This window comes from Notothenia rossii (assembly GCF_949606895.1).
Source record: "Notothenia rossii genome assembly, chromosome: 2".
Classification (NCBI taxonomy): Eukaryota; Metazoa; Chordata; class Actinopteri; order Perciformes; family Nototheniidae; genus Notothenia; species Notothenia rossii.
In genome coordinates this window covers 2,881,075-2,905,781 of record NC_136904.1, presented here as the reverse complement: position 1 = coordinate 2,905,781, position 24,707 = coordinate 2,881,075, and the positions used below count along the sequence as shown (strand labels likewise).

At 40.6% G+C, this 24,707-nt stretch overlaps 2 protein-coding genes across 3 annotated transcripts in view; both read right to left on the bottom strand.

Moving 5' to 3' along the window:
• The window catches only part of LOC307028186 (uncharacterized protein), a 54,936-nt gene that overhangs the window by 22,710 nt on the left and 7,519 nt on the right, over nucleotides 1-24,707 (bottom strand). The window contains exons 1-2 of one of the 2 annotated variants that reach the window (XM_079663000.1): nucleotides 1,857-2,235; nucleotides 1,225-1,290 (exon numbers count right to left, since the gene is read on the bottom strand). In XM_079663000.1, coding sequence (XP_079519126.1) covers nucleotides 1,225-1,290; nucleotides 1,857-2,000 — 210 coding nt within the window. In that variant the 5' untranslated portion in view covers nucleotides 2,001-2,235. Of the gene's footprint in view, nucleotides 1-1,224; nucleotides 1,291-1,856; nucleotides 2,236-24,707 lie in introns of those variants that run through there. The other variant, XM_079663001.1, reaches the window with a different exon arrangement.
• LOC307027949 (uncharacterized protein) lies at nucleotides 13,198-15,707 on the bottom strand (the record flags this gene model as incomplete). The annotated part of the gene is made up of 1 exon (XM_079662643.1): nucleotides 13,198-15,707. A coding segment is annotated over one exon (960 nt), but the record flags the coding sequence as incomplete, so codon positions are not given.

Sequence of the window (24,707 nt, the reverse complement as noted above, 5' to 3'; positions counted from 1 at the left end):
AGTGTGTTTGTACCGGGGACAGGAGACCCCCCCTTGATGAGAAACTAAGAAATGATCGGGGAATCCCTCCGGAGTGGAGTCATGACGACTGGATCTGAATTATATTTTTGTATTTTTTGGTTTCTGTTCCAGCTGTCGTTCAGCAACTCTATATCCATAATCCACCAGTTAAAGGAAATACAACTAATGTGTTGTGTTATATTAGCTGTACAATTGACCACATATGGTGTTCTTAGTTTCCATACCTCCTGTGTTTTACGAGCGACTTATCAAGTAGGCTATTGGCGGCATAAAACATGATTAAACGTGATTCTATATAAAACAATGCTCATATAACCTATAGAAATGCAAAACGGCATCAGTTTAAAGTAATTCTGTCCTTCTGTTTACCGCATAATTTATGAGAATATATTTCTTAACAAGAGAACATAATCGAGGGGTGATCAATAACATTTCCGTATTTATTTATTTATCCCAGTTATGTTTTTGTGTGCACTGAGGAGTCTCAAACAGGCGTTTGTTAAATCATTTTAAGATTGGCTTTAATCAATGTTTGAAAATGAATTTTTCATATATGGTAAATGAGAAGTAACATTTTATTTATGGTATTATTTCCACATATTTCTCTCCTTTCTTCCTTTTGCCAACGGTGTCGCAGTTTCTCGTCTCTCCCGTTTTAGTGCTTAGTGCGTACGCATGGGTTAGAGTTTGCGTGGAGGACCGCACGTTTTCCCGTCAAGTTAGTTTTTTATAAATCTCAAACAGTGCGTAGAAACTGGCGTACGCCATCTTTTGTGCATACACACCGTTTATAAATGAGGCCCCTGAATAGAGAATATTAGCTGCTAGCATCTAACGGAGATTCAATAAAGTCAGCCTGAAGCATCCTTTGTGCTCCAGTCAGTCCTCACAGTAAATACAGAGCTGAATCCAGATCAAATGCAGGTTGCCTCTCACTGATCCTGCTGTTATGTTACATGTTTGTTGTTTGTTTTTCATGTATTGTGCCTTGATATTTGTTTATGTTGATGTTACACATGGAGCTGCTGTGATGCAAGTCACATTTCAGAATTGACCATTAAAGTATTATCGTGTTGTATACAACAACGTCCTAACCTATATCTAACCATATTGTGCATTCATATTGTATTTTCTAAACAGGTTGTGATCTTTCATTTGGGGATAACAGTGTTAGGAATATATTGTGATGAAGTGCACACTGACCTGAGCTCCAGGGGTCTTTTTGTTCTCCTCCATGCTGCTCTCAGTGCTCCTTCTCCGGCTGTGTCTCTGAAATAATCAACACAACTACAGCTGACACAAAACAAGCAACTCAATACAACCGACAGACACAACTAAACAAATCTACAGCTACTTAGAGAAGTAACTAAGTACATTTACTCAAGAACTGTACTTAAGATTCCAGTCTACGAGAATCTTAGGTTATATATGTGTTACAGCCAGTATTTTGTTTTCATAAGAAAGGCCACCTAATTGTGACGTCTGTAGTCAACATACTATAAAAGACTACAATTCCCACGGTGCCTGCTCTAACTTGTCATCTACTAATATCTCACAGTAACTTGGATCAGTGTGTATTTATTTAATCACCTTTGTTGTACAGCCTGTGCTGGAACACTGTTTTATAAGCAGGCTTTTATATTGTTTTAAACAGTATTGATACTATATTGATACTGTTTTCATACCGTTTTGAACACTACATTGACACCGTTTTAATACAGTTTTTGAAACTATATTAATATTGTTTTTATACTGTTTTTTATACAGAAGTAGCTAGCTCGCATCAGCTCCCGTTAGCTCCGGTTAGCTCCCATCAGCTCCTGGTGCAAACTCACCTGAACGAAGGTTGTTTTCCCGGATCCCGCCATCCCGGTGTCTTCCCCCGGTGTCCTAGTGTCTCCCCCCGGTGTCCCAGTGTCTCCTGAGGCCGCTAAACCCTCCCGGTTCTCTGATAAATCCTCCCGAGCTGCGGAGGCCATTGTTGCAGTCGAATAGTCCTAAAATCAGCTCCTAACGTCTATCCCTATCGTCTATCCCTTGAACTCTGTGTGAAACGTCACGGGGTTAAGGGATAGTGGATAGGAGTAGTGATGTTACGTATTGCCCCGAGGCTTCGGAGCTTGTGTCGAGTAATCCCCGAAGCTTTTTGTGAAGCTTGTATCGAGGCTTGTATGGTTTGGGCCAGTGACGTCATCGATGACAAAGGAAGCCTCGCTGCCTGTCGATACCACGTGACTGCTTCAGGAAGCGATTCAGATCGGTTGAACCACAACGCTCATAATATGCATATTATTACCGTTCTTATTATACATCCATGCATATTACCCATGGATGTATAATAAGAACGATATTACCCCTCCTGTACCCGGGCCCGGCGGTGACAAGATGGAATTAAGAGAGCTCAGTCCCACACCTATATAGAGGTCGCAACATGTCATAAGTATAAATAAATTAACGCATAAATAAATGTAGGAATAAAAACATGAATAAATAAATACAGGAATAAATAGCGTACAGTGTTTTCAGGTAGATTCAGTGCGGCGGCGCCGGATTCATTTCAGAAGTGGGGGGCGGGGCAAAAAGTGCGTGTGTACTGTATGGGACATAGGCCTACTTGCCAACCCTCCCGATTTTCGCGGGATCGAGACTCCCGTCTTCCTCGGGGTCATATTTATCCCGCATTTCTCCCGATTTCTGACTAAATCGGATTTGTTTCATTCTAACATAACGCACCAAATGTCACTGTTTCCACTCGGACTTGAATACAGTTTGGTTTCCATGGTAACGTGTCTCTTTAGTAGCGCGAGCAACTGAAAGTCTGAGAGGGTGTTCAGGAGGAAGATAGTCAGAGAAAACAGAACAAGAATGGACAACTCGACCCTCTGCTCACTCCTTTCCTGTAAATTAAAAATATACAGGTCCAGCACATATGACAGCGCAGTTGCTCCATGATTCCATCTCTTATTTTTTCCTGCTACGCTCTTGTTTGACAACTGAATGTTGACTGGTGTTTGACTGAAGTAATCTCTGTGAAAAGTTCCAGTTATTAACTCGGTATTTACAAAGCTGTCATCTCCACATTTGGAGAAAGTTACAAGCCGTTTGACAGCAGCAATTCTGCATATTTCACAGAAGGCTTAGCCTATTTAGTGGTTTTGCAAATAATTAACCACTCTCTGTTTTTGTACCATTCTGCATTGAAGTAGACTACCTTTCTCTTTGCCCAAATAAGCTTTTATTTGCCCGTCACAATGTCCCGACAACAAACCTCCATGCAGTCGGAACCAGCCTGTTTCGGTTCAACGCTGCCGACGGCGGCGGTTTTGACAGCCTCTGCGGCGGCAGAGCTGCTGCTTTTGGGTTCATCTGCGCTGGTTCTATGGTTGTATGAGTTAGGGTTCTATGGCAGTGGTTCCCAACCTTTTTTCCCAAGAGCCCCCCCCAAATGACTCATGTTGGAAGTTGCCACACACACACACACACACACACACACACAGACACACACACACACACACACACACACACACACACACACACACACACACAGGAGGCGTAACAGCGGTAATTAAAGTTTAAAACTCTCAAAAATGCTACAACTACTGTCACAAACTGTATGAATGTGAAGTATTGTGTTAAAGGAGGATGAAAGCGTAACTAAGGAGCACTATTGGAGTGAATTTGATGGTTATTGGACTCAGGATGAATTCATTTGGATTCCCGCTGTATGAAGAAATTAACAGCGCGGAAGTGGAAACAATTCACAAAGGGATTCAACTGTTTAAAACACATGCTCAAAGTAAGCCGGGTTTTGCCGATGTGTTTATGTGGATTCAAAAGTCGTAAATAATCTACAAAATGGAGGAGACCGATCTGATCGGAGCAACTGTGACAAATAATCAAACTGAAACCGGCATGGACAATGACTATGTTTTAAAAATGCGCTTATCCAGAAAAGCCTGGTTTGGACACTTTACGGGCAGAAGAAACATTTCTATTAAAGAAAGAATTATACATTTCTGTCTTTTAATAGCTACTAACTTGAATTGTTATTCAAATCAATTATTTTTTATATTTTATTGAAATGTAGAGACAAGGCTTTTAGTGACAATCATGTATTGCTTTACAATTATATGTAAAAAAAAAAAAAATTAAAGACAACAAAAAAAAAGTCTAAATATGATATTTGGCCTCAAATCATCTGAGGCCTGGCCCCCCCCCCCCCCCTGCGATGTTTCTCAATGGGTGAATACATTTTTTTTTTTTTAAATGACACCTGGGCCCACCCAGTAATACTTTAAATGTCTTCCTTACTGTAAGCAGTTATGATAGAGCTGTTTGTGAAAGGTTATTTGTATTCTTTATTGTTCCTATAGAAACCACTGCTTTCTGCTCACTGGTGAGTTCGCCTATGGATGAGTGGGCATTGCACTATGGTAGCTGTTATTTGCACATTGTTAATCATAGGCAATGCATCCTTAAATTGTTTAACTGTGAGGTGTTATGCAATTGTACTGTACTCTGGAGAGTTTTTCAAGGTAAAAAAGTAACAGCATGATGGGATACGCAGTACTAGTAGAGAGAACCGAATATGTAATGCACTTTTTTTGTTAATGTATGATTTGCTGCATATGAGGAATAAAACAAAAATCCTCTGTCGTACCATAATGAAGTATTATTATTTTGCATCGTGTTGAATCGCATCGTATCGTCCCGAATCGCATAATGTTGAATCAAATCGTATGGAACTGTATCGCAACAGGGGTGAATCGTATCGCATCGCCTGGTGTTTCAAATGTATCGTTAATGTATCGTTGGCAACGTATCGAGATGCGCATCGCATCGGCCTCAGTGATGGAGATGCACATCCCTATGGTACAGCAGTTTAACTACCAGCCTGTTGTTCCTGGGTACTGAAAGATATGCCTATACACAGACACACCAGACATACTCATGGACTTTTGAAGAAGCTGAGTGATCACATACACACATATACAATTCATACATCTATGGACTGAGAAGGAAAGCTTGGTATACACAATCATACACACTTATGGACTTTTTAAGAAGTAGAGTGCTCACACACACACAACATACATGCATGGACTGTTAAAAAAACTGAGAGCTCATGAACATATATGTTTGTCATACAATGAATATAATAGAATTCCTTTATTGTCGTCGCACCAGGTACAACATTTAAAAAAGCAATCCTCGCAGTGCATTTCCACATACAACGAAAAAAGATATATCTATATAAATATATACACACAAACATATGCTCACACATCCATACCAACATGCATACATACAGTTAAATACAGTTTACAATATAAGAAACACAGGGATGATATTTGGCATCTCTGATGTCGATCAGTTAATAAGTTAATAAAACTATTCAAAAGTAATGCAGTTGCAAGCTGTAACTGTGTGTATGCTAGTTCAGCGTTTGACGGTGTTCAGTTCTCGTATGGCTCTGGGGTAGAAACAGTTTTTCAGTCGGTTTGTCCTTGATTTAATTTACCTGTAGCGTCTACCGGAGGGCAGAAGAGCAAACAGGAAGTGTCCAGGGTGTGAAGAGTCTGCAATTATTTTTGCTTGCTCTGTTGAGGCAACGTTGGCCGAAGAGTTCCTCCAGAGAAGGCAGTGAGCAGCCGATGACCTTCTGGGCTGCTGATGACCCTCTGAAGGGCTTTCCTGTCCTTTTCTGAGCAGCTGGCACACCACGTGGTTAGGCAATATGCCAGCACACTCTATGGAGCAGCGGTAGAAAGACACCATAAGCTTCTTCTCCAGGTTGTTTTTCCTGAGGATCCTCAGGAAGTGGAGTCACTGCTGGGCGTTTTTCACAGTTGTTGTGGTGTTGATAGGCCAGGATAGATCTTCAGCAATGTGTGTGCCGAGGAACCTGAAGGCGGGAACCCTTTCCATACAGTTTCCGTTGATGTACAGTGGATCTGGTGTTGCGCTGTTTTTCCTAAAGTCTATAATGAGTTATTTTGTTTTGATGGACTTTCTACTAATGTGCTTAAATGTGTAAATTGAGTGTGTAAAGTGTTGCCAAACTGAGCAGTGAGCCTGGTATGTTTAATGAATGTTTATAGATGTTGCTGACATATAGGCCTAATATTGTGGATTATAATGTCGGGACGACATCTGTTTTGAAGGGGAGTGTGTAATAGTGAAAAGGAATCTAACTTCGATACAACCAATGTTAATATCCAGGCCGTCTCCGATACCGAGTTCCGGTGCTGATAAGGCTCCGGAAAACGTCCGTCCAATCTTTTTAGGACTAAAACCCCCAGAATCTACACGCAAGATCAACTTAATCTGCTTAGGGGGGGCGCTTACAGCAGTGGTTCTCAAATGGGGGTACGCGGACCCCTTGGGGTACGTTGGAGTACTGCAGGGCGTACGTGAGATTTATTTTATGTTAATGAAAAAAAAAACATAATTAATGCATTTAAACAAACTACTAATAGTAGATTAACTACTTTATTCAAAGGTTTACAGTAATTACAGTAATTCTGGATAATAAAATGGTAAAAATAAACGGGGTGCTCTCTTTTCTCTCCCTCTCCTGACAGCCCGTCAGTCTTGTGCAGCTCGCTGAACCTGTAATAAGTGACCCGACAGTAAAGAATAAATATATTTACAACTAGTTTAGCTTGTTCCAGAGTAGATTTACTAGCCAAGTGTGTTAGGTCTAACTCTTAGTGTATTTTGGTCCGCTCACCGGTCCGTCACAGCGGCGGAGCTGTGATCATGCAGAGCTGCGTGTTCTCCGTCAGCAGAAGCTGATCTGATCTCTGATCCCTCTCTCACGTCCGGTTATACTTCAATCGCGTTTTTGTCCAAATCTATCAGATTTAGCTAGTTCTAGCTAATGATATGACTGCCTGCTTATGAAAGGACCTAAACAATGAGCGTTGCTTGGCATCGGCGTGTGGCCGCAAAGTATAGCGCAGCATTATGCATATGTTTATATGAGGGGTCAAAATCTTTTTTTCTCTTCATTCCTCACGCCCCAAAATAAATAAATGAATAAATATACCAATTTTAGGAAAAGTAACGAAGTTTGAGCAGTGTGGGTTTTATATGAACAGAGTTACACATATTTCAAAACGCGAAGTGTAATAACTGCAGGTTGCCTCCCTGTCAGAATGACAAAGATCCTCAGTGAAGCACAAGCCCATGTTTCTCACTACATTGTAAGTACAACTTATTAAAAAGATCAGTTCAATGTAACTAATGCATGATGTTAAAATTGGTTTGCCATGAATTTAGTGATGGATTGTAAACATTTGAAATGTAGCATTTAAGTTTTTCTCAGTTACAATGTTGTTTTAATAAAGCGGACACTGATGGTGCAAGGCTGTACTGTACCTCTTTATATAGGCATTTTGTCCCTAACAAATTGTTTTTGAGAAATATTTTTTTCAAAGGGGGTACATTACAAAATGTTTGAGCCACTGGCTTACAGTATGGCCTCTAACACCATGCTGCCCGTCGTATCACTTATTTCAGGCTCTAAAGCGTCGGTCTCCAACCGCCAGGATAGCAAAACGGAGTGTGTAGTGTAGTAGGTGTTGGTGGGCTGGTAGAACCCCAGAGCAGTATCTAAACTGCCACTGGAGGAGAAACCCTGTGTCGTTGAGACTCCCTGGTAATTAGGGCAGCTTCAGGACCCACAATCCCTAACCCCCAATTTTGATCCCCTTATACCAATGCAAATGTAATATCAAACACAGCCAGAGTCAAACATTGATATCACAGCAGTGATATCACCACATCAGCAGAGCATATGTAATGTAAACTAAGTTCTAATATTACACTAGATAGTAAATTAGAATGCTTTTCAGCCACACACCTTGAACAATTAAATTTAATGATTCTCTCTTCTAAACCATCAACGTGTATCTTAGACCCGATTCCAACTAAGCTGTTGAAGGAAGTTTTTCCATTAATTAGCACTTCTTTATTACATATTATGAATATGTCTTTATTATCAGGCTATGTTCCACAATCATTCAAAGCAGCAGTGAAAAAACCGCTTCTTAAAAAGCACAACCTCGATCCAGAGGTTTTAGCCAACTATAGACCTTTTTCTAATCTTCCATTCCTCTCAAAGATTCTTAAGAAAGCAGGTCGCAAAACTATGATTTATTTGAAGATTTTCAGTCTGGCTTTAGAACACAACATAGCACAGAGACAGCTCTGGTTAAAGTCACAAATGACATTCTAATAGCCTCAGACAAGGGACTTGTCTCTATTCTTGTCTTGCTCGATCTCAGTGCTGCATTTGATACTATCGACCATGATATCCTATTGCAAAGACTAGAGCACTTAGTTGGCATACAGGGAACTGCTTTAGGGTGGTTTAGGTCCTATCTGAACGCTCTCAGTTTGTACGTGACAACGATGAATCTTCCAGGCAAACAATTTCAAGGACCGCCTACTTCCATCTACGTAACATTACAAAAATCAGGCCTATCTTGCCTCAAAATGATGCAGATAAACTAGTCCATGCATTTGTTACTTCAAGGCTGGATTATTGTAACTCTATTATCAGGGTGTACCAAGAAGTTCTCAGGAGGATTAAATGGAATCCTTGCTTCCCTCACTTGCATCGTTCCCCTGCATTCAGTCCCCCCCACCAGAGAAGCATGGAAATGAGTTTTAAGAGCAATGGGACGTCCTTTCCTCCGGGGCGTCACGTGAAGCGACGTCCGTTTGTGATGACGCCGCACAGCTGATCATCTGACAGCAGCTCTGTCCCCGTTATTTTCACAAACACCCCCGCCTCTGTTAGTACACATTTACTGACAAACATTTGTATCATCTGTTGTAGACCCAAATAAATAAAATAAAATAAGAACCCATTCTCAAAAAATATAAACGCCATTCTTAAAATGTATAAACGAAAAAAGCGATCATGAAAATGTTTCCAATAAATGAATATGATTTTTGACCACTTTGTTGTTCAGATATATCACATATTTGTAACTAAATGATACATTAATTGAAACAAAACACAGTATAAACTCAGGAGTGACTCTCGTGAGTTTCATGTATTTTCTTTACTCCGCTGAGAAACGGCTCTCATGTCAAGAAGCATCAGATCAGTGCATGCGCTGCATCGTCCAATCAGTGAGCGATACACAGTAAGGGGGCGGGGCGAGTGTCTGTGGATTTCATCTGAGGATAGTCTGGTGGTTCCTCGATTATCGCTCCTCCATTATCTCGAAATAAGTGCCATGGGACGTTACTCAAGATGGCGCAGACAAACAACTTCCGGTGATACAGAGGACAGAAAATGAAAATAATCGACCTGAGAAGGACCCAGTGTGTAACATTAATGTGAAAAGCTCACTGTTGGTGTGATAGTTGTTTGAGGGTATTTTTGGAGGGTTTTTCTGGGTTGCAGTTGCCCGACAATGCAAACATGTTGTTGTTGTTCCTTGCTCGAGATCTTTGAAATACAGATTTGGATATGGCCTTTTGAGGCATATGGACAGTGGACTGTACACTTGACTGTTGTTTTAAGGAGGGTTTTTTTGCTTGTGAGACAATGTGTGCTCATATTTATTTATTTATTTATATACAGGACTGTCTCAGAAAATTAGAATATTGTGATAAAGTTCTTTATTTTCTGTAATGCAATTAAAAAAACAAAAATGTCATACATTCTGGATTCATTACAAATCAACTGAAATATTGCAAGCCTTTTATTATTTTAATATTGCTGATTATGGCATACAGCTTAAGAAAACTCAAAAATCCTATCTCAAAAAATTAGAATAGTTCCTCAGACCAAGTAAAAAAAAAAGATTTATAACAGCAAAACACAATCAAACATTTGAAAATGTCCATTAATGCACTCAGTACTTGGTTGGGAATCCTTTTGCACGGTTTACTGCATCAATGCGGCGTGGCATGGAGGCAATCAGCCTGTGGCATTGCTGAGGTGTTATGGATGCCCAGGATGCTTCAATAGCGGCCTTTAGCTCATTAGCATTGTTGGGTCTGGTGTCTTTCAGCTTCTTCTTCACAATACCCCACATATTCTCTATGGGGTTCAGGTCAGGGGAATTTGCAGGCCAATCGAGGAAAGTAATGCCATGGTCAGTACACCAGTTACTGGTGGTTTTGGCACTGTGGGCAGGTGCCAGATCATGCTGGAAAATGAATTCCTCATCTCCATAGAGCTTTTCAGCAGACGGAAGCATGTAGTGCTCTAAAATCTCTTGGTACACAGCTGCATTTACTCTGGGCTTGATGAAACACATTGGACCAACACCAGCAGCTGACATGGCTCCCCAAACCATCGCTGACTGTGGGAACTTCACACTGGATTTCAAGCAACTTGGATTTTGCTCCTCTCCAGCCTTTCTCCAGACTCTGGCGCCTTGACTTCCAAATGAAATACAAAACTTGCTTTCGTCTGAAAAGAGGACTTTGGACCACTGTGCAACTGTCCAGTGCTTCTTTTCCTTAGCCCAAGTCAGACGCCTCTTCCGTTGTCTTGAGTTCAGAAGTGGCTTGACCATGGGAATACGGCTATTGTAGCCCATTTCCCGGACACGTCTGTGAACAGTGACTTTTGATACCTGGACTCCAGCTTCAGTCCACTGTCTTTGAAGCTCCCCCAAATTCTGGAAGCGACTCTTCTTCACAATGCTGTTAAGGCTGCGGTCATCTCTCTTGGTTGTGCAGCGTTTCCTGCCACATTTCCCCCTTCCAACAGACTTTTTGTGGATGTGCTTTGAAACTGCACTCTGTGAACAGCTTGCTCTTTGAGAAATTTCTTTTTGTGTCTTACCCTCCTGATGGAGGGTGTCAATGACGGTCCTCTGGACAGCAGTCAGATCAGCAGTCTTCCCCATACTTGTGATTTAGTTTACTGAACCAAGCTGAGTGTTTTTCAAGGCTCAGGAAACCCTTGCAGGTGTTTCGAGTTAATTAGACGATTCAAGTGATTCGTTGAACACCCTACTAGTATACTTTTTCATGATATTCTAATATTTAGAGATAGGATATTTGAGTTTTCTTAAGCTGTATGCCATAATCAGCAATATTAAAATAATAAAAGGCTTGCAATATTTCAGTTGATTTGTAATGAATCCAGAATGTATGACATTTTTGTTTTTTTAATTGCATTACAGAAAATAAAGAACTTTATCACAATATTCTAATTTTCTGAGACAGTCCTGTATATATGAGAGAGAGAGAGAGAGAGCTGTTTTCCAGCCTGAGTCTATTTCATTGATTGTTTTGGTTGTGTGTGATTTTAATTAATTTGTTGTATATAATTTATATATTTTGATATTATTTCACATTTCATTTGCAATGTTGAATGTTCAATAAAAAAATTATGTTTCAAAGGATTTACTTGAATTATTATGATATATTATCATTATGTCAGTGGTCTAAAATGGTCTTACAACGGAGCTGACAATATTATCGTTTATCTCAATAATTTCCGGGAAAATGTACTGTCCAACAAAATTAATTATTGTGACGGGCCTATGTGTACCATGTTGTTGTTTGGCATAATACATTGGACTTGAAGCAAGTAACAACGTCTCCGTTTCTTGTCTGATATTTTCCCCATATTAGGGGCATAACACTAACAGACGTTGATGCAGATTTTATACAGAATTTAATGTGTTTAACCTGTTAAGCCTGAGAGCCTTTTGTCGTATAGGTGCATGCGTTTTTCTTTTAAATTGAGCCCTGAGCGAAAAGATGCTAATGCACAACTCCAATAAAAATACCCTTATTACTCATCGTAACTGCACATACAAAATATCAGATTAAAGCTGAGATTACACAGATTCTATAGGTATTAGTATCATCACTGAGCGATCAGAACTCGTGAGAGGGAAAGCAAATAAGGACATCACAACACGTAGCATTACGGAGCATTCACGGAACATCAGAATCAGAATACCTTTATTAGTCCCACAGAGGGGAAATTTGCAGCGTTACAGCAGCGAAGAGCCACAGACAGCTTAGTGTTGCATATCTTAAAATGCGTTAAAAAAAGTACTAACTTATAATATAATAAATAAACACAACAATATGATAAAAAGTACTAAGTTATAATATAAACAATAAGCTAAACAAAAACAAAAAACATTATCTTACCTTAGCTGTTGTTCTGATCAAAAGTCGTGTTCAATGGCATTAAAACGATGAAAACGCTGCTGAAGGTTGATCCAATGTGTCTGTCATTTTGAAATGATTACTGATAATCCATCATTACATTTTTATGTCAAAAACGGAGATTTTGATATTAGCTGCTAATGATAGCTACCAGAGTGTATGACAGCTTCCTGTTCCGGGGTATTCTGGCTACGCATCACTCATTCACCAATGGGTAATGTTTAGATGGATTTTAGGAACTTCCCCTAGATTCTATTGGCTCCAACTGTTAAAAAGAGATGTCAATCATCAAAATTGAACGAGGGGGGCCAGAGATATGGAAAAGGCGCCCAAATGGCCCCAGAAGTGTTTTTTTTCTTTCTAAATCTCTCTAAAAAGGTCAAATGTCACTTGTTTTGAATCAATCTTGATACAGGGTACTTTGGATTCCTAAAGCTTTTAATCCACTATCCCATCATTCAAAGATGGCTTTCACTTTAAGTAATTTCTTTTTTTTGGACAGACACTATAATTTACAATTTTGTACTATGTTCGATCTGAATGTAATTAAAGATTAAAAAAATCTATATTGATTCTGACTTTCTACATCAAACTCACAGGTTTATAATTGCTTTGAGAAAAAAGATTATTCATTTACCCCTTTTAGAAGTGAAGTTATAGTCATTTGTTCTGGGAATGTCACTTTTGAGCCTGAGACCTGAAAAACAGGCTCAGGACTTAACAGGTTAAGAGACTTTTAAAAAACACATTCAAAGAGTTTGTTTATCCTTGGAGGGTGATTTATCCGTGCTTTTATACGTTAAACCGTGTTTTTGTTGCCTCTAGTTCTTTGTTAGTAGCTTTTTATGTGGCTAATGGGTAAACATAAGTAAATGCATTTAACCCTGTGACGTTTCACACAGAGGTCAAGGAATAGTGGATAGGAAAAGACGATATGAACTGATTGTTGACAATTCCACTGCAACCCAGAAAAGACTGCTAACTCAACATGAACTATCAAAAACATCCCAATAGGACACAACATTTTATTAACCAAACAGATTATTGGAGAAACTTGTCGGCAGATTAATGAACAGTGAAACTAAATTCCTTCAATGCAGCTTAACAAGGCTAACAGTTGAGATATTATACTTTTTTTTAAAGGAATAAGAAGGCTATTAGAAAACCATGGTTGAAACACAGCATAGTAAAACATTTCTTCATAGATCAAGAACCATTACAAACATTAATTAAATAGGAGAAACAGCATCTCTGTGGCCTTGTGTTGGCATAGTGTGAACGCTGGTTAGAAAATAAAAAACTGTTGTAATAATAAAGCTTTATTTATATAGCACTTTGCATACACCACATGCAGCTCAAAGTGCTTTACAAAATGGCGACAAAACACAAGTTAAAATTAAACAAGAAAGTCCCCTCAGAGGCTAAGACCTTTACAGATACATGCAGCAAAATATAACATTTTAACAGGTTAAGATACACAAGGAGGTAAAAGGTATGATAAAAACAAATGAAATACAGTAAAACATGATTTATCTCGGAAAGATAAGGCACAAGAAAAGTGAATAGATGCAACAATATAAAACCCTAACAAATAAAGTGAACATATAGGTACAACAGAAATAAAAGCAAAACAATTAATAGTAATAAAATCATCATAATTCTAATAAAGGTTAAACAATTAAAATATAAAGAAAACAACGTAAAAATAAATGTTATTGAAACTGTTAAAGGTGAGGTTGGTAATTTTGGAGAAACCAGCTCGAGTGCGCCAGAATTTGAAAATCTGCCACTTCCTTACAGAGCTCCTCCTCCAACACACACGAACACGCACATTACCAATGAGGGCATGAGATAAGTTTGTGCATAGATGGAAGGCTGACAGGCAGGTAGGCCATCCAGTTATTTCAGCCAGGCCGGCTAAAATGATTGGTCGTGTTTTTTACATTACTACGGCTTCCACAGATGAATTTTTTTATGTATTTTTTGTCAAAGCACTTAAGATATTCATTGCTATCGGGATGTTAAGAGCATTCCATGGATTATTATAAAAAGTGTATCTCGAGACAGTTTCTCAAACTTACCTGCCCCACCTTTAAATGACTAATATAAGATAAAACCTTTACTATATCATTAATAAAACAATGTAAATGTAGGTAAATAATAAAGACTAAAATACCATTTAAAGTGGGGCGTTGCTTATAAAAAACTAATGTAAAGAGATGTGTCTTTAGCTGGCGTTTTAACATTTCCACTGAGCCTCTCTGATATGTCCTCGTGTTCCAGTTTTGCAGCGTAGTGGATGAAAGCGACCTCACCCATTTTATTTTGGGGAATTTAGTGATATTTAAAGAGCTGAGGAAGACCTCAGGGCTGGTTCAGGGACATAAAGCGAGACTGACTGTGAATTGAAGTCTGATAGTCAGACTTCAATTCAGAACGACTCAGGAGGAGGAAACAGCTAGCTTGGCTCTCTTAGTTTTTCAAAACGATGCAGTGTGGATTTGCTCATGGAGTTTAAGGTGAATACTTTGAGAAAACGTTTTCCCACACTCTTAGTACCACTATGGTTTCTCTCCATTGTGAACCCTATGATGTTTTTGGAGATTACCTAATTCCGTGAATGTTTTCCCACACTCTTCACAGCAGTACGGTTTTTCTCCTGTGTGAATACGTTGATGTGATTTTAGTTTACTTGATTGAGTGAAAGTCTTCCCACACTCTTCACAGCTGTACGGTTTCTCTCCTGTGTGAATACGTTGATGTGTTTTGAGACCACTTGATGTAGTGAATGTTTTCTCACACTCTTCACACCAGTACGGTTTCTCACCCCGGTGAATACGTTGATGCGTTGTGAGATAACCTGATGTATTGAATGTTTTCCCACACTCTTCACAGCTATATGGTTTCTCCCCCGTGTGAATACGTTGATGTTGTTTGAGATTACCAGATGTTGTGAATTTTTTCTCACACTCTTCACAGCTGTACAGTTTCTCTCCCGTGTGAATACATCTATGCGTTGTGAGATAACCTGATGTAGTGAAAGTTTTACCACACTCTTCACAGCTGTATGGTTTCTCACCAGTGTGAATACGTTGATGTGATTTTAGTTTACCTGACTGGGTGAAAGTTTTCCCACACTCTTCACAGCTGTACGGTTTCTCTCCTGTGTGAATACGTTGATGTGTTTTGAGACCACTTGATGAAGTGAATGTTTTCCCACACTCTTCACACCAGTACGGTTTCTCACCCCGGTGAATACGTCGATGCGTTGTGAGATAACCTGATGTAGTGAACGTTCTCACAATCTTCACAGCTGTACGGTTTTTCTCCTGTGTGAACAACGTGATGTTTTTTGAGATTACCTGATGTAGTGAACATTTTTCCACACTCTTCACAGCTGTATGGTTTCTCTCCCGTGTGAATAAATCGATGAGTTTTGAGATAACTTGATGTTGTGAACGTTTTCCCACAATCTTCACAGCTGTACGGTTTCTCTCCTGTGTGAATACGTTGATGTGTTTTTAGATCACCTGATTGATTGAATGTTGTCCCACACTCTTCACAGCTGTACGGTTTCTCTCCTGTGTGAATACGTTGATGTGTTTTGAGGTTACCTGATGTAGTGAAAGTTGTCCCACACTCTTCACAGCTGTACGGTTTCTCTCCAGTGTGAATAAGAAGGTGGTGCTTTAAATCTCCAGATGTTGTAAAGGATTTGTCACATTGCTGACAGCTGTGAAGTTTCTCCCTTCCTTTCGGTTTCTAGAACAGACGTACAGAGAAAAAGAGAAAGTAAATCTAAAAAGCATAAATACCTATACAGTTAACACAATAAAAACTTCCTTAATAGAAACTTTCAGTTAACAAAATACTTATTTTACTAATATAACTGTTTAATATGTTTGTATTATATTTGATGCAGTAATACAGCAACGTTCTAACCAAAGTAAATACAGCAATGTTCTACATTGGGAATGAGATGTCCTTAAATATTTTAACTAAATTAGCTACCCAGTAATACAACTTGTATAGCCCCCCTTATTTGAATCATTAGGTTATAAAAGTTGTAAAATGCACTAAAAGCTGAATCCAGATTTATTTTCTCTCATCATTCATCATTCATTCTACTGAGTGAGGGAGATTGGAGTCGGGATTAAGGGAAAACTAAAATGCGCATGCTCTACGCTCTCGACAGCAAGGCATGATGGGTAATTTGTGAAGTTTTGCTCTTGAGAATGTCAGGCCATTTTGTCTTCATGTGCCAATGAGCAGCCTGTCACTTTGAAATTATTATTATTTTCAGAGCGTAAAATAGGTTTCGCTTTGGGCAAACTGTGTGCGCATAGCTTTCATTTCTCAATGGTAACATCTGTGTATGTGGAAATTCCCCTTTGATTCTATTGGCTCTAACGGTTCAAAAGAGATTTCAATCAAAATCGAACAATGGGTTCCAGAGAAACGGCAAATACACCCATTTCCACCCAAATGACCCCAGGTGTTTTTTGTTTTGTTTTTAAATCGGAGACGGCCTACATACACTGAACAAAAATATAAATGCAACACTGCTGTTTTTGCTCCCATTTTTCATGAGATGAACTCAAAGATCTAAAACATTTTCTATATACACAAAATAACAATTTCTCTCAAATATTGTTCACAAATCTGAAAAAAATCTGTGATAGTGAGCACTTCTCCTTTGCCGAGATAATCCATCCCACCTCACAGGTGTGGCATATCAAGATGCTGATTAGACAGCATGATTATTGCACAGGTGTGCCTTAGGCTGGCCACAATAAAAGGCCACTCTGAAACGTGCAGTTTTGCTTTATTGGGGGGTCTGGGGGGGTCCGAAAACCCTAGGGTTAAACCCTAACCCTAACATGTCACAAATTGAGCATGTTTGGGATGCTCTGGATCGGCATATACGACAGTGTGTTCCAGTTCCTGCGAATATCAAGCAACTTCGCACAGCCATTGAAGAGGAGTGGACCAACATCACAAATACAGACATCACAACACGTAGCATTAGGTAGCAAAACAGAGATATGCTCACCTTTTGCTGTCATTCTGACCAAAAGTCGTGTTCAATGGCATTAAAATGTGAAAAACGCAGCTGAAGGTTAATCCATAGGTTAATCCAATGTGCCTGTTACTTTGAAACAATTATTGATAATCCATAATTAAAAATTGTGTCAAAAACAGAGTTTTCATATTAATAATAATAATAGGAATTTGTAAAGCGCCTTTCACGGGACCCAAAGTCGCTGTGCAGACAAAACAAAACAGACAATAAAGAAATAAAATAAAATAAAGGAAGCCTTGGGACCAGGAAAGGACGTGGGGCCCTTCTCACTTTGGTTAAATGGATTCCTTGCATCCCTCACTTGCGTCGTTTCCCTGCGACTACTCCCTCCCACCAGGGAAGCATGGAGAGCCGCAAGGAAACCACGAGAAGCAGGGAAATTAGTTTTAAGAGCAATGGGACGTCCTTTCCTCCGGAGCGTCACGTGAAGCGACGTCCGTTTGTGATGACGCTGCACAGCTGATCGTCTGACAGCAGCTCTGTCCCCGTTATTTTCACAAACACCCCCGCCTCACATTTACTGAACATTTCTATCATCTGTTGTAGACCCAATAAATAAAATAAAATAAGAACTAATTCTCAAAAAAGATAAACGCCATTCTTAAAATGTATAAAACGAACATTAGTTGGATTAATATTGATTCGAGTGCACAAAAGAAATACAATAATTGAGAGAAGAAAAAGAGATGTTATCTATCAAAACCCAGTTAGATTAACATTCATAAATATAAACTGAGGAGTGACTCCCGTGAGGTTCATGTATTTTCTTCACTCCGCTGGGAAACTGCTCTCATGTCATGAACATGGTCAAGAAGCATCAGATCAGTGCATGCACTGCATCGTCCAATCAGTGCACGATACACAGTAAGGGGGCGGGGCGAGTTTGTGAGGATTTCATGGAAGGATGGTCTGGTGGTTCCTTGATTATAGCTCCTCCATTATCGCTCCTTGATCCTCCGGCAAAAATAAGGCCATTGGGACGCTACTCAAGATGGCGCAGACAAATCAACTTCCGGTGAGACCGAGACCGAGGAGCGAGGAAATGAAAAATAAGAGAAGTGAGAAAGGGCCTAGGATCCGAAGGCCATGGTGGACAGGTGCGTTTTCAGTGAGGATTTGAAGATGTCCAGTGAGGCACGTTCCGGATCTCGGCAGGAAGTGCATTCCAGAGGGTGGGGGCCGCAACACTGAATGCCCTGTCACCCACAGTACGAAGGCGAGAGCGGGGGATGGAGAGCAGGCCCGTGTCTGAGGACCGCAGACTCCGAGAGGTGGTGTAGGGATGTAGGAGGTCTGTTAAGTACTGGGGGCCGAGGGTATGGAGGGACTTGTACGTGAGGAGGAGTGTTTTATAGTGAATCTGGGACTTGACTGGCAGCCAGTGTAGGTGGATGAGGGTGGGGGTGATATGTTGCCATGGCTTAGTGCGGGTGAGAAGACTGGCGGCAGAGTTCTGGACATATTGGAGCCTGGCCAGGCTTTTGCTGGGAACCCCGGACAGGACTCCATTGCAGTAGTCCAGACGGGATGTTATGAAGGCGTGCGTGTACGAGTGTTTCTGCCACAGAGTCAGAGAGTGAGGGGCGGAGTCTGGCAATGTTTTTGAGATGTAGAAGGCGGATTTGGCCATGGTTTTGATATGCCCCTGGAAAGAGAGGGTGGAGTCCAGGATGACTCCCAGGATGCAGACTTCAGTGGAGCAGGCACCTGAAGCTGCTGATGGATGGAATCAACTTTGGCCTGGAAGAAATCCAGAAACTTCGAGCAGAGATCAAGAGCACCTGGAGGATGGGGGGTCAAAAGCCAGTTTATGGTTGAGAAAGGCATTCTTGGTTGGGATTGTTGGATGCCAATGAGGGTGGAGTAGTACGAAGGCCTAGCCAGGGAGAGGGCTTCTTTGTAGGCCTTTACATGGTCCTGGTATGCTTCGCGGTGGACGGTGAGGCCAGTTCTTTTTTTGAGTCTCTCTAGCCGACGACCAGAAGCCTTCAGGGCACGGAGTTCAGTGGTGAACCAAGTGGCCGAACGGGTGAAGGAGATAGTCAGGGTTTTGAGGGGGGCTAGAGAGTCAAGGCTGAGGGATAGAGCTGAGTTGTAGCGAGCAACAGTCTTTTTTGTACCTGTGTACTCTCATGTTCCGATTAACCCAGCTTCCCCCAAATATCTTTTTTTGTGTCCATATCTACGCCGGGATCCTGAGTCGAGGCTAATCCTGTTGCGGTGGTCATGTGTCCTGGATCCTCTATCCTGAGTGCTGGATCTGAGTCCTGGACTTCGAGTCGTGAATGAAACTGTCTCTGCGGTCCTACCAGACTCTCACCATACTACTTCCCTGATGGCTCCCACAAGATTGCAGACATCCTTGTGGATTCATCTTATTATTACAGACACATGCATTTCCAAACATTTGGTCTACCTATGTTGCAAATGCATTATCTTTTCAATTTACACACGGAATCTATTGCACGTCTGTCCGTCCTGGGAGAGTGATCCCTCCTCTGTTGCTCTCCCTGAGGTTTCTCCCATTTTTCCCTTTAAACTGTGGGTTTTCTCCGGAAGTTTTTAAATTGTACGATGTGAGGGTCTAAGGACAGAGGGTGTTGTATTGTCATACTGATATTCTGTACAAACTGTGAAGTCTTTTTTTTAATAAAATATTTGTATTATTTTATTTAATGTTCCAAAACAAAAATGACCATGTGCACGTCTTAGTCATCCTGAGGCCTTAGTTTTGATTTAAAATTACACAACATTACGTATGTGTTGTTTTCATTGACCTGGTTGCTTATTTCTCTCAAATCTGGCAACAGAGTGTCTAATAGTAGCAGTAAGCTAACGAGGGGCTACGTTAAGCTGGTCACTCGGGAGTCGGGACAGAGAAAATGTCAGGAGTTTGGAAGTATTATAAAGTTGAAAGCGAAGGCAGTGTAAAATCCAGATGCAATGTTTGCAAGGTGGAGGTTCCGCGTGGTGGAAAGAACAGAGCTACGTTCAACACGACCAATCTAATACGCCACCTGACAAAAAAACAACAACAAGACGAGTACACAGCGGCCACTCAGGTAACGGCACTGAAACAACCGACACTTTTAAAAAGGAAAGAGAAACTGCCCCAGAACAGTGAAAAGGCCAAAAAAATAACAGCCAAGATAGCTGAACTCATCGCGTTGCATGAGCAGCCGTTATCTGTTACCTTTTTTTCCTCTTAATGCATAGCATAAAGATCGGGAAAAATCGGTATCGGCTACTTGATCCATACCAATTTGCCTATAAGCAAGGCGGTGGTACGGAAGATGCTGTTGCTACTCCAGTGTTTCCCCTAGGATGGAGTCATAGCAGCGGTGCTAAGGCACGTGGGCGCAGCATAATGTGAGCGCGTGGAATGTTGTAGTGTGTGCGCGTGCCAAGTGCGCCCCGCCAATTTGTTTCTATGTGTCAGCACAAGAAAGGCTCTTGAGGCCTAGTACCAGGGCCGGTTCTAGACAATTTGCTGCCCTAGGTGAGATTTTAGGCGACATTTTATGTGTAAAGAATAAATGAAAAATCTCTACAAAAGACAAATACACTGCAAAAACAGAAACTTATTGGCATAGGTAATAGACGTCAAAATGGCTTCAAATGTATTCAGTATTGCATGAACAGGTTTGAATTGATTTTTTTTTTAACATTTTACAGTAAAATGCTTCAATCTGGTGCACTTTGAGCACACAATTACTAGAGACCTGGGGCCGTATTCACAAAGCATTTTATCTTACCGCTAGGAGTGCTCCTAACTCGCGCTAAAACATTTTACGTAGGAGTTTTTTCTTAAAAGTTATTCACAAAGCCGCTGAGACCTACTCATACTAAGGATAAATCACTAAGAGTGAACTAAGAGTGACGCGCCGTTGCTATGGATTACGTCAATTCTCGTGCATGAGTTTAGAAGCGGTCAGTACGGGGATTGGTTGTTCAGAGCAGGCGGTCTCGGTGAAACTCATCCGCAACATCCCACAAACGAGCCCACTAAAACAAGGAAATAGCCTAGGCTAGAAATGTATTCCTATCAAATAGTTAAGGACAGTGCAGTTAGCAGAATACACGCATGATGACAAGTTTGTGCAGGCCACGATAATGACGTTGTATATGCACGTTAAAGAGAGAGAGCAAACAATAGAAATACGTAAATTGCATTAAATCAAGGGGGCAATTAAAAGCACCCCACAAACTATTATCCAATGAGCATATTTCCAGCACTTAAACACTTTCAATAACAGCCCATACCGCCGTTCAAGTCCCCCTATCATGATGATTGAAAACAATCTGCGTGTTGATGGAATGTACTTTCTTTCTATTGACGAACACGTCCTCATCTTTTGATGGCGCAATTATTTTTATGTGCGTCCCGTCAATAGCACCGACCGCACCAGGCATACCTGCAATTGCCATGAAGTTGGCTTTGATCCTGTGTAGTGTTTGATTGTCCAAAGGAAACCGGATAAACTGTTGGATGATATGTGGTCTAGAGAGCGCGTTGATGGTTTGGTTTATGGCACGGCTGACTGATGGTTGCGATATCCCTAAATCGTCGGCATTGCAAAGTTGCATTTTCCCTGTTGCTAAATATCGTAGTGTTGCCAAACATTTTATTTCCGGACTAATCGGGTTATTCCTGTTAGTCGGGGAAGTTATTGCATCCTGCACTAATTCCACAAAAAGTTTGATACCCTCACGATTTTGCCTATATCTCTTGATCAATTCACAGTCTTCCATTGTCTCCAAAACATTTCGTCTCGCAGCAATTTTCAGATTCTTTATGAATAGGTCTTACTGAGTTAGGAGTCCTCTCGAGGACTTTTAAGCTCTCCAAAACTTAGGTGCTACTTTTAGGCCTAAAATACTTTGTGAATTGCTCTTAGTGAATACAATTAAGAGTCCTAAATTTAAGACTGACACGCCCATTATGTTTAGGAGTTTTCCTAAATTCGCCAGTTAGGAGCTACTTTTAGCCCTAAGATCCTTTGTGAATACGGCCCCTGATCTAGGGGGTACAACTCTAAAAACGCCCTTATGAAAAAGATCGGTTTACATTTTAATAATCAAATAATTATGTGAACATAAACAATAACCTACCATAGCCAATAACAAATAAATGTAGCTTATTTTATTTTTGTTGTTCATTCATATCTTATTTTACCTAGTTAACCTAGCGCCCAACGTACAGGGCAAATTAAACGTGTAAGGGGTGAAAAGGGTGTTACATTTACTTAATTATGAATGTTGTGACATCAAGGCCGAACATTTGGATGAGCGCCAACGGTCAAAACATTTTTTTCCCTTCCAGAGCTACCAGCGCCGCCACTATTTGTATATAGGGGAAACACTGTACTCTGGTTCATATCATTACTAAACATTTAGATAAACGTCACACCTATGCAAGAGCCCTCTTCCTAGACTTCTCAGCAGTATTCAACACAATAGAGAGAGAGCAACTTGTGAAGGTTAACAAAACCCTGTAATTTGCCATCACAACCAATGTAGGGGCCCCCCAGGGCAGCGTGAGTTCAGCTGTGCTCTTTACTAGCTTTTTTGATGACTTCACTGAACTGCTGTCTATAGTGTGTATTGACTTTGGCCGTCTAGTCATTGTTGATGATTTTAACATCCATGTTGACAACCCCCAGGACAGAGGGGCTAAAGAACTGTTTTGTGTTCTTGATAACTATGGACTGACTCAGCATGTGACGGAGCCCACGCACAATAAGGGGCACACTCTGGACTTAATTATCTCAAAGGGTCTGAATATCTCTAATGTTGTGGTGACTGATGTTGCGATCTCTGATCATTCCTGTGTTTTCTTTGAGAGCTCTATTTCTGTTCACAAATGTTCAAAAAGAGGTAACCACAAAGCGATATTTCACTGAAAATATTAAGGAAATGTTTTACTAACTTTTTCTTTCACACTTGCCCCTGCTAACATCTCAGTAAATGAGCTAGTAGATCATTTTAATTTAAAAATCAAAAATGTTGCACCACCTAAGATAAAGGAAGTGACCGGCAAGAAAATATCTCCATGGAAAAAGGCCATGAGCGTGAGAACAGAAAAAAAGTGTCGAAAAGCTGAACGCAGGTGGCGAAAAACTCATCTCTAGGTTCATTTTGGCATTTATAAAGAGAGACTTGGCTTTTATAATTTGGAATTGAAAAATGCAAGACAGTTTTTCTTCTCTGACATCATTGCCAAAAACTAAAACGCATGTGCCTTGTTTGCTACCGTTGACAGACTAAACCCCAGTGTCAGTAGTAGGGCTGTGCAATTAATCGTATTTTAAATCGCGATTACGATTATGGCTTGCGACGATTATGAAAACAGCATAATTGACAAAATGTGATTATTTTGCTGGGTGCGCTTTCGCCCCTCCCTAAAAGCTCACTCGGCCACGTGGGAGTGACATGTGTTGTGAGTGTTCAGCGCAAGCGAAGATGTCAGAACAAGAGCAGCAACTCGTTAAAAAGAAGGGTACAACTATTTCCACTATTTGGAAGTACTTTGGCTTTCAGGAATCCGACGTGGAGCAAAACAAAGTACAGTGCTGGTTGTGTTGGTAGCACACGCTAACACAACCGATCTCTTTAATCATCTGAAATACAACCGCAAAGTGCAATACGACCGGGCAATAATACAACAAAAAGCAGACCAAAAAGTAGATGCCCGCTCGACTTCATCCACCACATCATCACAGTCATCGATTCAGGACCCATTGTACAGAGCAACGGCCTACGCGACGAGCTTGCAGAGACATTACAGGTGCCATTACATTTCACATCACTAAAGATATGTGCCCAGTTAGCACTGTTAGCAACCAGGGCTTTAAGCAACTTGTCAACACGTTGGACAAGCGTTACGCGATGCCGTCTCGGTATTATTTGAGGGGAGATTCCCAGTCGATTGTGAGATGTGTCTAAAAATAGAACAACAATATTCTGTTTTATCATTAATGTCCTGTTACATAATCTTCCTGTGCCAGAATAATGCACTTGAACGCATCAAAGCTTTGTGATTGGCCGGCATCACCCCATGTGTCGGGGCGTGGCTGGTGGGCACTAGTGCGCTGACGTTGTCCGTGTCAACAGCAGTGACAGTCTGCACACACACAAGACCGCAATTATGGCAGAAGCAAAAAAGACCAAAATATATAATTTTCACTCAGAGTGGGAGGATGACTATTAGGGGTGCAACAACTAATCGACTTAATCGATTACCAAATTAGTTGCCAACTAATTCAGTCGTCGATTCGTTGGTGACGTCATCACGTGTGTTCTACGCGCCGTTAAGCTCCAACGTTATTGGTCCTTTTATCGGTATACGTCATGTATTGTTGCTACAAAAAGATTATATCGCAGTATTAGTGTCGCCAACTCGTTTCTAACATGCAAAAAGACAAATAAATACGTCTAT